Genomic DNA, 13,853 nt, shown 5'->3' on the forward strand with positions numbered 1-13,853 from the left:
AGACAAGAAGATGAAAGAATGAAACAAACAAACAAAATAAAATGGAAAAGGTTATAAAGTCTGTGGATTTTTCTTGATTTTGAGAGGTTATCTTCTTGCTTTTTCTTTCCTCTCCCTCTTCCTGGTCGGTGATTCTGTACCCCAGGCTCTGCCCCTGTGGCACGCTTAGGTAGAGGTTTGTAGTTGATAAGTCTCTATGGTGATGTCATATTTTGGGCTTCAGTCTCGTTGGCAGTTGAGGCTCATTAGCATTTGCAGGCTTTGACAATGAGAGAGTCCATTTTCCCGGAGCCTCTCTCCTAGTCTCTCCTTCCTGAACTAGCAGCCTGATGATCCAGCTATGGGGTTGCTGCTGCCTCTGCCTGGAGAGTAAGAGGCTCAAAGAGCTGGCAAATCCCCACTCTATCCCCACTCAGTGCAGGGCTCTGTCAGTCAGAGCTGCTCGCATAATCATGCGGGGCTGGGAGCCAATTGCTTTCAAGGTGCCTTTCTATGCACCTTGAGGCGTGTCCAGTATGCCTCAGCACTCTGTGGGACCACTTTCCCCAGGCTTTTTGCACTTTGTAACCTGTTTTGGCTGGGTAAAAGATGCCCTACTCACTGTTTTCAAAACAAGAGGTCTTACAAGCTGCCAAATCCCTCTTTTTAATATATAGCCCTGAGTATGAAAGCTCTGCCAATCAGAAGTTGCCCCCACCCCTACGTGCATAGCAAAAGGCACTAAAAAATATCATGCCTCTTTTCTTAGATCGCTGAACTGAGAGAGATCTTGTCAGTTAGAGTCGCATAGGTCAGTTGGGAGGTGAGCAGACTGTGGGTTAAGCTAATCCTTCACAGGTCTGTTAGCTTGTATGGCTGGGTGAGGTGCCCCATCCGCCCGGAGAAATTTGAGCACAGGGAATTTCGCTTTTGCGCACTCCCCGCGCGCCGCTGTTCAGTTAGCAGGAACCACACTGAGACTCTGGCCACAGCCCATGCAAAGGCCTCTGACTCTGCCCCTCTGTCCGGGAACACAGGCGCCCACTCCCGGGGCTCTAGGAGGAACCTCTCTCACACTATCTGCGTTCGCCGACCAGGATATCGGGGCTAATGGCTGCCGTCACTCGTGCCCGTCTTTGTCTGTGTTTGGCACGGGCGTTAGCTTGCGTTGACTGGGTCACCACAGGCTCAGTCTTTCCTTGGCTTGGACATTTGTGCCATAGCTTGGCTCAGACGTCTGTGCCACAGCCTGGCTCTATCCACCCCCTTTGACCGCCTTAGCTCCTATACTCTCAGTTCCAAGTGAAAGCAGCCCTTGCTTAGGTTAGTGAGGAAGGCAGAGTGTTCCTTTCACCGTCTTATTTCCTTCAGGGTTGATTATATATTTAGTCAATTTTTCACTGGATCATACCTTTGTGTTCAGTGTGGGACTTCTAGATGCGCCAAGGATAGATTTTTCTGTCTCTGGTTGAAGAACTTGTTGAAATTTGGGGGAGATTTATCTGTATCACTCCTCACAGCGCCATTTCTCTGACATTACTCTTATATTTAACTTTTTAAGAAACTACCAAACACTTTCCAATGTGGTTATACTATTTTACATTCTACCAGCATTATATATCCTTATGCCTCTAGAGAGTATGATAGGAAGAAAGCAAGTTAAAATTTTAGCCTTAGTAATATAGTGGTCCTTCTTCTATTGCGGGGGTTAGGTTCCAGAACTCCCTGTGATAGGTGAAAATCCATGAAGTAGCAACCTTATATTTATTTTATTATTTATATACATATTTTAAGGCTTTACAAACCCTCCCCACACTCTTATAAACCTTGCCCATGCTGTTATTAATCTCTCCTACACTCTTTTTATATTGTTTTCAATTTTTTTAGGATAAAAAATGCTTATTTTACTGCAAAAATAATTAAAATAACAAATATATAAAAATACCTATATACCGCAAAATCTCACAATATAGTGAAAAATTTGCAATACAAAATTAGATATATACAATTTTAAAATCTGTGATACAGTGAGATTGTGAAAAGTGAACCACAATATGGTGAGGGACGACTGATAGCTTTTAGTTATAATGACTAATGCAAGTAAAAAGCTGTGTTCTAGGAGCTGGGATACATGAATGGGTCTTGTGACTTCATGAGGTCTGTAAACAATCCACCTTTTGTGTCCTAGAGGTCAAGGAAAACTGACTGTGACACAGATAAAGAATTACTAGCAGCCCTGCCGGATAGCTCGGTTGGTTAGATCTTTGTCCCGAAACACAGATGATGCCAGTTCCTTGGCCAGGGCACATACAGAAACAGATCAATGTTCCTGTCATTCTCCTTCCCTCCCTCTCTAAAATCAATAAACTAAATATTTTTAAAAATTATTAGCAATACTAGAAAAATCTCTGGAATGCAACTTTTATTTAATTAACTTTCCCCTGAGTTCCAAATCCCTTTCCTACACTTTTCTTTTCTTTACATAAAGTTTAGCTTGAGATGAGATGTTAAGACAGCTTTGTAGAGTATATAATCCCCATCTTCTCAGACCTCCAGCCTTCTGAACAAGCACCCATAAAGACTTAATCCTTGTCTCTACTTATTTGGCTGAGTGGTGACAGGCAGTATTAATGCCAATATTTCCAGTTTCAAGCATACATATAATATTATTGTGAATCACCTCTCCTCTAAGTCTAGTGAATGATCTTCAAACTTGTGCCCTTTGTCACAAAGTGTGACTACCTGAAAATAACCCATCCCCACTGCTAGATGACTGGAGGGCTCATCTTTGAATCGTTGATGGTAAAGTATTTGAAGACAAGAGTAGAAAGGCAGGAGGAGCCCATCTAACTGGGACCATTCTCAGAAAATACAATTTTAAAGAACTTTTTATTATGAAAAATTTGAAACACATATTAAAGTATATAAATAGAAATGAATCCTTATAAGTCCATCACATCACCCAGCTTCAATAATGATCAATTCATGGTCAGTCTTATTTCATTCAAACCTCCTCTTCTCCTGCCCTTTTTATTTTAAGTAATTTTCTCACTGCATATAATTTTATCTGTAAACAGTTTAATATATATATAAATATATTTTTATAAGATCTTAAACACATAACTACAATACTTTTATCACTTAAAAAACTTGCAATAAATCCTTGAAATCATTCAACATTTGAGATTTGAGAATTGGGTGATGGGTAGGGGAGAAAAAACACAGGAGGATTGAGATCAAACAGAATAAAATCTGCTTTTATTCCTAGCCTAATACAGATTCACACTGAGTAGTTCAGCTCTTTGAGATGAAGGTTTTTCTGAGGCCATCAGCCCTTCCTGTTCAATCTTACTCCCACTTCTTTAGCCTTCTCTTAAATGAGTGATGTGAAAACAGAGCCATCCTCATAGTGCAGATTAAACCTCAGTAATGAGTTCTACTAGATTTACCTTCTTTTTTGTATAGTATATGTGGCCAATATTAAATTTGAGACTATATTCCTCTATCTGACACCTCTCTAGGCCCTAATTCATTAGCTCTATAGAAAAAAAAAATGAGAAAGGTAAAATTATTAGAATGAATTATATTTATAAATATAAATTTATTTAGAACTTATTATACATTATCAGAATAAAAAACTTGAAATCCTCCAAAGCTGTGGAGAAGATTAAAAGTTGACCTTCAATACCTCTGCTCCATCCCTATTGCCTGAACAACTGAGAATTACCCATGGTTTTCAGTGATGTGCCCTGCCTCCATTATTAGATTATGCGTCCCCCAGAACCAGATCTTTCTGCTCAGACTGAGATTTTCTTTCTAGTGGCTACTAGAAAGAAAAATCACCTCTGTCAAACCAAGTGCCAGAGGGCAGGGCTTCCCCATCAGCATGAGGCCTGTAGAGGTAGGACACAATCTGCTCTTTCCTCATTGCTAGAGCTTTTCCTGTCATCCTGAAGCTTTCTAAACTCTTGCAGATGTTCTGTGTTTCTTACTATTGTGATGGAGTTTATTGGTACTTAGTCTCTCTTTTTTTTTTTTTGTATTTTTCCGAAGCTGGAAACGGGGAGGCAGTCAGACAGACTCCTGCATGCATCCGACCGGGATCCACCCGGCATGCCCACCAGGGGGTGATGCTCTGCCCATCTGGGGCGTCGCTCTGTTGCATCCAGAGCCATTCTAGCACCTGAGGCAGAGGCCACAGAGCCATCCTCAGCACCTGGGCCATCTTTGCTCCAATGGAGCCTCGGCTGCGGGAGGGGAAGAGAGAGACAGAGAGGAAGGAGAGGGGGAGGGGTGGAGAAGCAGATGGGCGCCTCTCCTGTGTGCCCTGGCCGGGAATCAAACCTGGGACTCCTGCACTCCAGGCCGACGCTCTACCACTGAGCCAACCAACAAGGGTGGTACTTAGTCTCTTAAAGTTTCACTTAGCTTTCTTTCTATAGGAAGAAACAATAGGTTGTTGTAATAAACCCCAGAGGTTAGTTGTTTATCCTAGAGCCAGTCAGATCCCTGAAAAGCAGATAGCTTCTTTTCATTTAGCACAAAGTGGTTCCAGTAAAGGCTGAAATGATACTCCATTTTGTTATTCGTGGCAAAACTGACCAAGAACTAAGGCTATTCTTGTCACAGTGGGGCTCTCAGACTTCATAGGCAGGCTGTAAAAAGAAAGTACTCCTCTTCATTTGGCCCTTCACATCTGTGCTTTTCTCATTGTGCCTTACCCCAGAAGTGTATTTTGGACTTCTGGCATCATTTCAATTTCAAGCACTTTGCTTCTTTGCTTCATGAATATATTCCTACTTAATAGATTAGGGCTCAGAAAGCATTGTCACTATGAGCTCTGGTGAATGGGGAGAAGGAGAGGGATCCTACTCCAGCTTAGCTGTGTGCTCACAGAAAGGTGCTTTGCTAAACATGCTTCCGTGATCAAAGTGCAACGTGAATATCGACGCATTTATAACGAAGCGCCACCACATATGAATAACATTACTCGGTGGGATAAGCAGTTGAAGGAAACCGGCAGTTTGGTGGAGAAACCTTGTTCTGGTAGGCTATCAGTCAGTGACGAGTCTGTAGAGGCTATATGGGATAGCTACCTAAGGAGCCCTAAAAAATCTGTGCGTGCGCCCACATCGAACTGCACTGAATAGGTATGAAACTGGGAGTTTTCCTTTTATTTGGTGCAGATTTCTCATTTCTATCGTCTTTTGTTGCTTTCCTGTGACCAGTCAAAAGTGCACCATGACTTTACGGACACACTGTATAACAAATAATAATGAAGCTCCTATTATATTCTAGGGACTGAGGATACAATGGTGAAAAAGACAATGTCCTCACTCTCAGAGAATCTGCAATCCCATAAAGATAGGGGGACAACAGACAAGTTAAGAAGTAGAAAAATACAGACATCCCTTACCATATCGCGGTTCACTTTTTGTGGTCTCACTGTATTGCAGATTTGTAAATTGTATGTATCTAATTTTGTATCATGAATTTTTCACTATATCGTGGGATTCTGCGGCATATAGGTATTTTTATATATTTATTATTTTAATTATTTTTGTGGTAAAATAAGTATTTTCTGCCTTCCAAAAAACTCATCAACATCTCAGGTCTGCTGATGGTTCTTCATCCTCTGTCATGGCGGTTAGGTATTTATTTTCTGTTTGTACTTCTTTACAGTCTGTACTTCATTAGGCTTCAACAGGAAGTCTCAATGTCCTTCTTAAACTGGATGCCCCAAAATGAACAGGCTTCCTCACAATATATTCCATACTTTTTGAAGGAAAGAGTGTATGGATGACCTCACAAATGTAGGAATTCAAAGCAACTGCTCTGTCAGCTTAGCTGCCCCTGGCATTTACACCACCTCTCTGCTGCCTCTACCTTGTGAGAGGCTGAGCAGATTCCTCCATACTGGTGGAGGAGTCTCTAATTCACACTGTTGCTCTCTAGACCTGCTATTCAGCTATCATCTTAGCACAGGTTTTGGGAACCTTTTTGGCTGAGAGAGCCATGAACGCCACATATTTTAAAATGTAATTCTGTGAGAGCCGTACAACAAACCGTGTACGTTATGCATTATCCAATAAAAATTTGGTGTTGTCCCAGAGGACAGCTGTGATTGGCTCCAGACACCCGCAACCATGAACATGAGCAGTAGGAAATGAATGGATTGTAATACATAAGAATGTTTACATATTTTTAACGTTATTATTTATTTTATTAAAGATTTTCTGTGTGCCAGAAGCAGCCATCAAAAAAGCCACATCTGGCTCGCGAGCCATAGGTTCCTGACCCCTGTCCTAGGACTTGCTTTCACTGCTCCCATGTCTCCTGGCTTCCATTGCTTTCCTCCCTCCCTCCCTCCCTCCCTCCCTTCCTTCCTCCCCCCTTCCTTTCCTCCCCTCCCCTCCTTTCCCCTTCCCTTCCCTCCCTTCCTTTTTTCCTTTCTTTTATGACAGAGAGAGAGACAGACAGCTAGGGACAGATAGACAGGAAGGGAAAAAGATGAGAAGCATCACTTCTTCATTGTGGCACCTTAGTTGTTCATTGATTGCTTTCTCATATGTACCTTGATCTGGGGGGCTACAGCAGAGCGAGTGACCCCTTGCTCAAGCCAGCGACCTTGGGCTTCAAGCCAGTGACCATGGGGTCATGTCTATGATCCCATGCTCAAGCCAGCCACCTTGCGCTCAAACCGGATGAGCCCACTCTCAAGCCGGTGACCTTGGGGTTTCAAACCTGGGTCCTCTGTGTCCCAGTCTGACGCTCTATCCACTGCACCACCACCTGGTCAGGCCCATAGCTTCTTTTTTGAGTTACTCTCTTGTTTTTAGTATACACTAGAAGAGTGGAGACATGATGAGTAAACTCTTTCGAGTTAGTCCATATGGAAATTTCTTTACATTTGTATTTTATTAATAGTTTAATTGGATTTAGAACTATAAGCTGTAAATAATTTTCTGTATCTTTTGAAGGCAATGATATTTACTTTCCACTTTTGCAGGTAAGAAGGACAATGTTATCTGATTCCTGCTCTTTATATATGACCTTTTATTTCTTCCTAGAAGCTTTTAGAATCTTCTTTTTAATTTTATATGTTCTTCACGTGTGATCAATCTGCCATGTTAAACAGGACTCATCATATGTTTTAATTTTGTCTCCTCAGGGAGACAGCAAGTATAGCAGAAATAGCATTGACCATGCAAAGTTATGCCTAACTAGACAGATGTGACTATTAAATTAAATTACATATGTAAAGTATCTGGCATATATTGATGCCCTACCCCTTAACAGTGAACTTACATACTTCAGGCTTGGTCCCAGGTCTTATATGTCCTTATGATTGTTACATTTGGCACATATTGTGTTTCCAAATAGATTCTCAATAACTATGACTTGATGAGTCATAGACCTGTCTTTGCCATTATTTTTCTATGGGATTTTATTTATGATATTTGTCTTTATTGTGTCTCAATTTGCCTGTTTGTCAAATAGGTAAAATACTTCTTCACTTACGTATTGTTCATGAATGTAGTGAGGCTACAGTTAGTAACATGAAAATATTCTAAAAAGTTAAAATCCCTCTACAGATGTCAAGTATTATCACTGCCATTAAAATATAAACAAGTAGTTGAAGATTTCTAGGCATATAGGAGACATCCGGTTTTGAAAACAAGCCTAGGCTAAATGACCTAGCTTAATGTCTAAGATATATGTTCCTAATATTATCAAAGGCATACTTGCCTATGTTGCCTTTCTAAATTCTCAACTGAGATTGTCTGTCCTCCTCATTAAAAGACCAGAAAATGTCCCTTTGTTTCAACTGCTAAAGATATGCAAACAGCAGTAGAAAGAGAAAGACAGTGGATATGAGTTTTTGGTCTCAAAGCTGAATGAACCTTCCTAATTTTCTAAAACGCATTTATGAAATCCAAAGGATTTCAAAAAAGAAATGTGATATTTCCCATAATAAATAATGGAGAACAGGCAGTTTATAATTCAGATATTTATGAGAAATATAGAGAAAGAAAAGGCATTTTTGAATTTTCAGAGTCTAAGCAATAGTGTCAAAATAAAAATAAAGTCATATAATGAAGTACAGGCAGCACTGGAACTGTTCAGTTATGCAAAGAAGTTGTATAAGTGAGGAAATTATACTGTCTATATCTAACCTGTATGTGATAGCATGAAAATAAAGTAATTGATTAACTAGTCTTCAATTTAAACCTCTATTATCAAGGCTGATTATTTTCTATTGTAATGCTTTACAAATTTAATTCCTTAGCACTAGAATCCTCTATTTTCTAACTGAAATCTCACAGAACAGATAAATGTGAAGCTGCTCTTTTTGAAGCAGGAACTTCAGAATGAGGAAGCCAGAACAAAATTCAACAGATCACCTCTCTTCCCCTGCAGCAGCCCTTAGACTCCTCTGAGGAAACAGTTTGAAAAGCATCAGTTGAAATAAGGTGTTTTACTAGCTAAGTAAGGTTTTATTAAAATGGTCATGAGTAAAACTGGTTATGAGAACATAAAAATGTGTCTTAATTTCTTTCTTTCTTTTTTTTCTTTTTTTTTTTTTTTACAGAGAAAGAGAGAGAGTCAGAGAGAGGGATAGATAGGGACAGACAGACAGGAACGAAGAGAGATGAGAAGCATCAATCATTAGTTTTTTATTGCGACAACTTAGTTGTTCATTGATTGCTTTTTCATATGTGCCTTGACCATGGGGCTACAGCAGACTGAGTAACCCCTTGCTCGAGCCAGTGACCTTGGGTCCAAGCTGGTGAGCTTTGCTCAAACCAGATAAGCCTGCGTTCAAGCTGGAGACCTCGGGGTCTCGAACCTAGGTCCTCCGCATCCCAGTCCTACTCTCTATCCACTGCACCACCACCTGGTCAGGCTGTCTTAATTTCTAAAGCTGGGTCCTTGAACCATCTTAAACAAATCTTGGCTATCTTTCACAACAGAGGTATAAACTAGAGAATTCCCAATCATTTGGCTCTGTTCTTTTCTGCTTCAGACATTAGTATGTGGGGTCCTAAAGATGGCTTGAGTTTTTCAAACAACTAAATCCCAAGTTGCAAATATCAGCTTCTTCACAGAGATGTCTATTCGTAAAGAAATAGAAGGAACTCTTTAACTTACCCAGAGTACAAAGACATTCATGAGATGGTCTATGTGTGTTCGTTTAAAGGAGGACTTTCCACTGTTCTGCATTAACTTGGTGTCTGGCCCTAAGTGAAACAGGGAGACATCAGCTCTTAGAATCATTGAATATACTCCCAGGCTTGAAATTGGGTTGGAATTTACCTTTATGATCACCTAATCAAACCTCTCTCCAGTGCCAGGGGTAAAGCCTGAGAGAAAGGCTCATAGTTGGTGCCAATAACTCAAAGAATAAAAAAATTATTTCTAAGGATGATTCCAACTACTTCTGGGAAGTGAAGCAGTGCTGACCTCTCTCACTGCAGCACCTCAGACATGTAGTCTTTCACAGATGACCTAAGTCAGAGTAGAAGCCACAGCTTCTTTCTCATCTGGTTTATTCAGCTTAGGAATGGAATTTTCTGATAAAGAGATTGACACTTTTTTTTTAGGTGAGAGGAGGGGAGATAGTGAGGCAGACTCCTGCATGTGCCCCAGTGGGGATCTACCCGGCAACCCCATCTGCGGCGATGCTTGAGTACCAAGCTATTTTTCGCACCCAAGGCTGAGGCACGTGAACCAACCAAGCTATCCTCAGTACTCGGGGCCACACTCGAGTCAACTGAGCCACTGGCTGTGGGAGGGGAAGAGGCAGAGAAGGTAGTGTGGAGAAGCAGATGGTCATTTCTCCTGTGTGCCCTGACTGGGAACCTGGCACATCCATATGCTGGGCAACACTCTATCTACTGAGCCACCAGCCAGGGCCTGGACCAGGTTCTATTTAAGTTCTAACTGGGAAAGGGAGAAAGAGAAAGGTAGTGTCAGTGATTTATTTTGAGGTGAAAGCTGGGGATTTGAAACTTCTCTGGGCCCTGGTTGGTTGGCTCAGTGGTAGAGCATTGGCCAGTGTGTGGATGTCCTAAGTTTAATTCTCAGTCAGGGCACACAAGAGAAGCGTCCATCTGCTTCTCTACCCCTTCCCCTCTCCCTTCTCTCTCTCTGTCTCTCTCTTCCCCTCATGCAGCCATGGCTTGGTTGGAGCAAGTTGGCCCCACTGAGGATGGCTCCATGGCCTTGCCTCAGGTGCTAAAATAGCTCAGTTGCTGAGCAATGGTCCCAGATGGGCAGAGCATTGCTCCATAGGGGGCTTGCCAGGTGGATCTTGGTCGGCGTGCATGCAAGAGTCTGTCTCTCTGCCTCCCCACTTAAGAAAAAAATAAAAAAAGAAACTTCTCTGGGGCTCAGAGACAGAGACTCCATATTTCTTCATGATAGGGCAGACAGTAAATAGAAGTAAAAGCTTTTAATGACCACAGGCACCAGAGTTGGAAATTACTGACCAGAGATATGGTTGCAAAGAAAGCACTAAGAGGTTTAGAAGAAAGAGTAAGCAGCAATTTCTCTGGCTTTTTACCATCTGATTATTACCCTTATATGTATTTTAATGAAGAAAATTCACCAATGTTCAATGGGGGAACTAGACCTTCCCTGTGGACAATAATTGAGAATACAGTGCATAATCTACACCATTCTTTCCTCTTAAGCATTCCTTGAAGGGCTTGACCTAATAAGAAGTTTTGCTGAGTCTGACCAGGCAGTGGCGCAGTGGAGAGAGCATCGACTGGGAGGTGGAGGACCCAGGTTCGAAACCCTGAGGTTGCCGGCTTGAGCGTAGGCTCATCTGGTTTGAGCAAGGCTCACCAACTTGAGCCCAAGGTCACTGGCTTGAGCAAGGGGTCACTCAGTCTGCTGTAGCCCCCTGCTCAAAGCACATGTGAGAAAGCAATCAATGAACAACTAAGGTGCTGCAACAAAGAATTGATGCTTCTCAACTCTCTCCCTTCCTGTCTGTCCCTCAATCTGTCTCTGTCACCAAAAAAAAAAAAAAAAAAAAGGAGTTTTGCTGATAGACTGAAGGCTACAAGGGAAAATATCTTCCAAGCATTCATAGAAAGACTTCCCCTACCCAAGGTTTCAAGAATGTGGAAATCACAGTAGAAATAACACATCATGTAGCAGGAACAACTAAATTCTACACTGCATACCTTCAGATTCTCTTAGGTAGCATCAGTTCTCTGTTTTGAGCTTCCCAAAGCCCCCAGAAAGTTTTTTTTACCACTGTGCAACCAACCAAGAGTTAGAGAGAAAACTTAACTAGATTTGTGCTGGTTGACAACCTCACTACTACTGCCTTAGGAAAAAAATAATTTGCTGAAAAATGAGCTTTTTATGTGTGGCAATGTGTGTGAATAGCTGCTTAAGTATAGTGAAAAAAGTAAGTCTACTTCAAATCTTTTGAGTTTTGGACTATGTAGCATAGAAGCTGCCACTTACAGGTAAGAATTAATGAAGAACATCCCACCAAGGCCCCATAGACTCTTAAGCTTCTCTCTAGGGCTTGGATCCCATTATTTTTCACAGAAGTGAGGCATGTAGGATCTCCATGTGTAGGAGTAAATTTTCTAGAAGGGGAACTCTGAGTTGAGTAAAACTCACTGCGGTAAATCTTCCTCAACGCTATCTTCAGCATCCCCATCTTCTCACTACGGTTGTCGTTAGCGATGCCCAACGTCACCGTGGGCATAGGATAGCACAGGAGGTTCCTCCATTTTTCTGAACCACATCGTAATTCAAGAAAATCCTTCACTAAGTATAAGGGATTATGGTTCTAAATGACATCTCAAGAGGGGCCACTGCTAATGATCCCCATGTACCTTTTCTCCAGTATGAACCCTTCACATTATATTTTATATCCTTCTCCATAATGAACACTGTTTATTCTCTCCTCACAGGAGTAACCCACATGTATACTCTCCCTTTCACAAGCTCTCCTTTCACACAACAATTCTCAGTGTGTCCAGATATGACTAGAAAGACTGATGAACGCCCTGTGGTCTTGGAACACAAAGCCTTTCTCTAACAAAGGCAGAGCTGATATTTTGGCAGCTCACTGCTTTGAAAAAAAGTTATCATTTTTAAGAAAAAAGTTTTCTTTTTCTTAAATCATCCATCCATCCATCCATCCATCCATCTCCCTTTCTATCTGTTTCAAAGCCATAGTGCTCTGATATATATCTGAGTACCATATCTACATCCTGAAACTTAAGTACCCACAACTTGGCCATGAACTGAATCATCAGGCTGGGGGTCTAACCGTGGCTCCAGGGAAACATACCAGTATAAATTACTAAGCCATAGCACCAATCTGTATTCCTGATGACACATCCTCGGAGCAGCAGCTTGTCATGGTCCAGGAAGTAGGTATTTCCCTTATATGTCAGTACTCCTGTGAATTTGTCCAACTTGTCATTGGGAGAGTCACACTTCACTTTTCCTGAAAAAAATAAAAATAAAAAAAAGTAAGACTCCTGGCTCTGTAATCTTAGGCTTTTCCTAACAGGATAGAAGGAAACTTAACACAAAAGAAGAAAAAACATCCCTCTTTCAAAAAACATATATATCTTTTTCCTATCCTCTCTCAGATGTTGCCCATTTCTCACCAGCTCCCTTTAGAAAGGCAAACAAATGTTTCTGGGCATCAAAGGAGAGTAATTCTGTCTGTGACACGGTTATCCAGAGAGAGTCATGGATGGGAAAACCCACATGATCACTATCAGTACTGCTAGATAATATGAGCTCTGAATCTGAAAAAACTAAAAACTACTTAACTTAAAGCAAACCTAGTATTTTTCAAATGAAGAGTTTGACTTTTTCCTGATTAGTAAAGCAAAATATGCCCTTTGTAAATGTTTATAATATTAAAAAGAGAAAGAAGTAAAATTTACCCATTGCCTAGATACAAGTACTAGTAATCTTTTGAATTTACCCTTCCAAAAATAAAAAAGAATTTATCCTTCCAAGTACATCCTTTCTACATATGTACTCATAAACATATATGTTTCAAAAAACAAGTTTATGCTATATATGCTATATACACTAAGCATAGTTTATTGTAATTTCCCCAGTTATTAGTGTTGCAAATATTTTTTCCATGTCAATAAATTTCAACTTGAATATTGTTTTTAAAAAGTTATACAGAAATCAATATATGAATATACCATACTTTATTTAACCAGTCCTCTACTGATAAAAATTTGGATGGGCAAACCTATATGTTTGGTAACTCACCATCAAAGGCAGACAGCAGATTCAAGTTACCTTCTAGTTTACTGGTAGCTGAGACGGCCTGTTTCACTTTCAGGTTGGTTTCACTAGAGTAAAGGACACAGTCATCAGCATATAGATCACAAACACACCAGAAACACAGTTCCAGTTACTCTTACTTCTTCATGGAGTTTTAGAAAATAGGTGTTGCCAACGGAACTGGGCTATAGGTTTGAGCTGTTAAGAGTCACTCTCACTGCCTGACTGGTGGTGGCACAGTGGATAGAGTGTTGACCTGGGATGTTGAGGTCCCAGGTTTAAAACCCCAAGCTTGAGTGCGGGTTCGCCGGCTTGAACGTGGGATTATTGAAATTATTCCATGGTTGCTGGCCCTTGAGCCCCACGTCACTGGCTTAAGCAAGGGGTCACTGGCTCAGCTTGAGCACCCTCCCCACCAAGGAACATATGAGAAGCAATCAATGAACAACTAAGTGATGCAACTACGAGTTGATGCTTCTCATCTCTCTCCTCCCTCTTTCTCACCCTTTCTCTCTCTCACTCTCTAAAAAAATAACAACAAAAAAAAGAGAGACACTCCTACTATTCTCTCTCAAGAA

At 41.0% G+C, this 13,853-nt stretch overlaps 1 protein-coding gene across 1 annotated transcript in view; it reads right to left on the reverse strand.

Annotated features, from left to right (window-relative positions):
- The window catches only part of LOC136394506 (phospholipid-transporting ATPase FetA-like), a 152,780-nt gene that overhangs the window by 67,732 nt on the left and 71,195 nt on the right, over positions 1 to 13,853 (reverse strand). Inside the window, 3 exon segments of the mRNA XM_066367742.1 lie at positions 9,133 to 9,221; positions 12,308 to 12,466; positions 13,261 to 13,343. Coding sequence (XP_066223839.1) covers positions 9,133 to 9,221; positions 12,308 to 12,466; positions 13,261 to 13,343 — 331 coding nt within the window.

Source organism: Saccopteryx leptura, chromosome 2 (genome assembly GCF_036850995.1).
Source record: "Saccopteryx leptura isolate mSacLep1 chromosome 2, mSacLep1_pri_phased_curated, whole genome shotgun sequence".
Lineage (NCBI taxonomy): Eukaryota > Metazoa > Chordata > Mammalia > Chiroptera > Emballonuridae > Saccopteryx > Saccopteryx leptura.